This window comes from Otolemur garnettii, unplaced genomic scaffold (genome assembly GCF_000181295.1).
Source record: "Otolemur garnettii isolate 467f Iridium unplaced genomic scaffold, OtoGar3 scaffold00070, whole genome shotgun sequence".
Classification (NCBI taxonomy): Eukaryota; Metazoa; Chordata; class Mammalia; order Primates; family Galagidae; genus Otolemur; species Otolemur garnettii.
Genome location: NW_003852465.1, coordinates 9,991,788 through 9,996,047, shown reverse-complemented (window position 1 = coordinate 9,996,047; position 4,260 = coordinate 9,991,788). Strand labels below are relative to the sequence as shown.

General features: G+C 43.6%; 1 protein-coding gene across 1 annotated transcript in view; it reads right to left on the bottom strand.

Annotated features, from left to right (window-relative positions):
• Nucleotides 1-34: 34 nt before the first annotated feature.
• The window catches only part of TMBIM6 (transmembrane BAX inhibitor motif containing 6), a 12,317-nt gene continuing 8,091 nt past the window's right edge, over nt 35-4,260 (bottom strand). Inside the window, exons 7-8 of the mRNA XM_012807494.2 lie at nt 3,607-3,682; nt 35-1,695 (exon numbers count right to left, since the gene is read on the bottom strand). Coding sequence (XP_012662948.1) covers nt 1,672-1,695; nt 3,607-3,682 — 100 coding nt within the window. The 3' untranslated portion in view covers nt 35-1,671. The remainder of the gene's footprint in view (nt 1,696-3,606; nt 3,683-4,260) is intronic.

The window sequence follows — 4,260 nt, the reverse complement described above, 5'->3', positions numbered from 1 at the left end:
AGCTATACCCTGGAATTTAACACAAACACCAGGAAAGGTTAAGGAATTTTCTTTATTTTTTACAAATTAAGACTATGTAGATTTCATATTTTTCTGAATCAAAAACACCTTTGTCTTCACAGTATGAGTTAGAGAATGCAGCCTGAGCTGAAAACCAAAGAACTAGAAAAGAAAGTGGTAATTTCATGATAACTGTATTAAAAACTGGTTAGGCATTTTCTTTAAAAGTAGGGGTTTTTAATATCTTGTCATTCTTGGCACTGTTTCTAAAGAAAAAACTCCTTTATCCCAAGCAAAAAAGCACAAGAGGTGGAGTTTGGCTTCAAGAAATGTAGCTCAAATTCTCAGGCAGAGAATCACCAAATTTATGGAGAGTTGCTAATGGGGGTTTAACAGGAAGAAATCCCTTTAGTAAGTTCTCAAGCCAGAGGCTAGAGGCAGAAGCTAAATCTGAGGGTAGCATCCTCCATGGAAGTGGGCCATCCGGGTGACATGCCACTCCAGGAACAGTCAGCCTGGGGACAGTTTCATAAGATGGCAAAATGATGTGGTGCCTTGTGAACATGCAGCCACTGTGTCAAACTGCACTGGCTGTAAACAGGGAGAGCCAAAAATGCTGTCCTGCTGGTAATGAACTTTCAATGGCTCAGTCCCCTTCCACTAAAGCCCTGTGAGTAGCACAGAACTGCAACCACTCCAGACTCTGCCCTTTAGGGCCAGCTGTCTGTGGCAGCCCACAGGGAAGGAGCTGGTGATCCCCTTAGGGCTGCCCCGTCAAACTACAAAGCTGCAGGGAATTGGGGCACACACTGGTTTGGTCACCTTGGCTCCTTCTGGAAAGCTGGAGATTTCTGGAAACAGGCGAGCAAACCAAAACCTAAAGTGCATTAGTAAAATGATCATTTATCTACTGCCCCCAAATCTCTGGCCTGACACTACCTATTAGTATCCAGGTGGGGATAGACAAAAATACACCAAAGAACTGTTATGAATGCTATTCCCCAAATCATTACAGCCCTGTTCTGTTGATCTGAACAAGGAACTACTTGGTTGGGGAGGAGATTTTGCTTCCCTCTGCCCCAAATAGGTCCTCATCTAGGTTTATCTGGCAGGATTAGGAAGCAAAACATCCACCAGGAGCAGCTCTTCACTCCTTAGTAGGGTTGATAGTGTACATACAGCAAGCCCAAGTTAACAATGGGACCAGGAACTTCTTTCCAATGGAAAACACACTGCCCAGTCCCATAGGAACTGTGCATAAACCAAACAAAGCTGAGGAAGGAAGGGCCGAAATGGCACTATCCAACAGTTCAGGTCCACTTGGTGAAGCTTAGGGGAAAGCAGACTTATGTAGTTATTTAGCGCTCTCTGCTGGTCCCACTCCTCATCACAGCACACCAGCTGCCTGAGCAGAGGAAGAGGCTATGGATGGGACTGACAGAAAAGGGAGTGAGAAGAACCCCAGGAAGAGGAAGCCTGGGAAGCCAAACTCCAAACTATATTCTGCTAATCAGTTTTTTGATCAAAAAATTCAAAATAGAGAAAACCACAAGTACAAAAGCTTTTCTGATGCTTTTCATTATCACAGAACACGCCACCTGTAATGTGTGCAAAGAAGAAATGAGGGGTGAAGGGTGAGGGCGTCAAATTGGGAAAGGCTAGGTGGTCATTTCATTTCTTCTCTTTCTTCTTATCCTAGAAATGGAGAAAAATCACCCGATTAATGTTTGACATTTGACAGACAAGCTAAAATTTTTAAGTGAGGCTTTGGTTAGGGAATGAAAGGGATCCAAATAATAAAAAGGAATGAAAAATGATCCCTTAGCTCAGCAAGAACTATACCTTACCCATCTTCTACCGTGGTCCCAAAGAATGCTGATACACTTCATCAAAACAAAGACAAAGCCCAAATAGTTGTCTCCTCGGTGCCCCCCCACCCCCAGCCTGACTGCTCATGGCTACTCATAGCCACCACAGCTCAACTCTCAAGCAGTGAAGAATACAGAATACCACTTTATCCTAAAAGAATAAATCTCAAGGCCAAGACCACCAACTTGTCTATAATGCTTGGGAGATGGCCTATCCTGAAAGGTGAGCATGAGTCCTCAGCACAAACTGACATTCAAAAACAATCTAGTTCAGGGCAGTGCCTGTGGCTCATTGAATAGGACGCCAGCCCCATATACCATACCTGGCCCCAGCCAAACTCCAACAACAACAACAAAAAAATAGCTAGGCATTGTGGCAGGCACCTGTATTCCCAGCTACTCGGGAGGCTAAGGCAAGAGAATCGCCTAAGCCCAAGAGCTGGAAGTTGCTGTGAGCTGTGATGCCACAGCACTCTACAAAGAGTGACAACAATGAAACTCTGTCTCTAAAATAATAATAATAATGGAATACTTCACTCAATCTCAGGTGGAAACTCAATGCACAGAAAGAATAAAAGATGAGCTGCTTTCAGTGAAACTGGGGTGCCTGACTGGTGCTTGGTCCCATTGTGGCACAGCCCAGACAGAGAACAAGCAATCCCATCTAGTCACCTGCTTCCCTATCACTACACTGGTTCCATAATAAGGTCTGTAAAGAAAAGATTGTGGCCTGAGCCCTGTGACTCATGCCTGTAATCCCAGCACTGGAAGTTCCAAGGCAGGTGGATCGCTTGAGCTCTGGAGTTCAAGACCAGCTCAACCAAGAGTAAGACCCCATCTCTACTAAAAATAGAAAAACCAGGCTTGGTGCCTATAGCTCAGTGGTTATGGCGCTGGCCACATAACACTGGGGCCAGCAGATTCAAACCCAGCCCAGGCCTGCCAAACAAGGACAACTACAGCAAAAAAATAGCTGGGTGTTGTGGCAGGTGCTTGTAGCCCCAGCTACTTGGAGGCTAAGGCAATAGAATCGCTTAAGCCTTAGAGTTTGAGGTTGCTGTGAGCTGTGATACCACTGTACTCTACTGAGGGTGACATAGTAAGACTCTGTCTCAAATAAAAAACAAAAAGAAAAACCAGCCAGGCATGGTGATTCACACCTATAATCCCAGCTACTTAGGAGTATGGCTTGAGCACACAGGATACCATACCATTCTAGTCATCCCAGGCAACAGAGGGAAACTCTGTTGGTTAAAAAAAAAGAAAAACTTAAAAAAAGAAAAGAAAAAACTTATAGTTTCATGTTTCCCCACTGCTGGATGAGACTATGTTTGATATTCATTAACCCTACAAAGAACATTTCTTTGGAAAAAAAATTAAGATTAACATATATTTTGTCTACTTCTGCAATTTATAAAAGCTGGCTGCCAGTATTATACAGCATCCCCTATAATATCTTTTTCTGAATCATAAATATCTTTATAGCATTTAAATTCTTCTAGGAGATTGTTTCTCACTGCCACTGAAGCTCTTTTGCCTTTACTGGTTAAAAAAACAAGATTGTTTTGACTTCTTTTTCTCCATCAGCAGAAGACTTCTGGTTTACCTCTTTCTACTCAGTGGCTGGCCTTACAGTACCAACGACCTGCTCAGGGTGAGACTGAGTTTTCAAATATGAATAAACACAGATGACAAGCTCAGGAGCCACCCTCTCATTTCGGATTGTAGGCTGACTAACCTTCTCATTCATAGCCAGGATCACCATGAGTTTTCTGAAGAGAGTAATGAAATCTAAAAAGAGATCAACGCAGTGCCTGAAAGAAAAGAACCAGGTTAGGATCTGTACTTCCCACTATGTTTTATCTGTAAGCCCACAAAGACGCAAGACACAAACCCCACCTCCACCCTCAAGAGCCAGCTTCTCAATACTCCACCCCCAACTAAGGAAGTAAAACTCTGTCTGAGATCAGTGAGCTGAAATCACGTAGCACAGAGGAGAGAGAGACTGGGCTTTACATGTTGCAGAGGGTCAAGTCTGAACCCTGAACTACCAAGAATTAGTTTTAAGATTTTTGAGAGGATTACTACACTTAGAAAAATGTGTATCTCCTTCTCATTGTTAAAAGTAGAAAAAATCTAGAAGCAGAGTTGGGCATGGTGGCTCACACCTGTAATGCCAGCACTCTAGAAGGCTGAGGTGGGTGGATCTCTTGAGCTCAAAAGTTCAAGACCCTTCTGAGCAAGAGTGAGACCTTGTCTCTACTGAAAATGGAAAAATTAGCCGGGTGTTGTAGTAGGCACCTGTAATTACTCCCAGCTACAAGGGAGGCTGAGGCAAGAGGACTGCTCAAGCCCAAAAGTTTGAAGTTGCTGTGAGCTATGATGTCAAAGC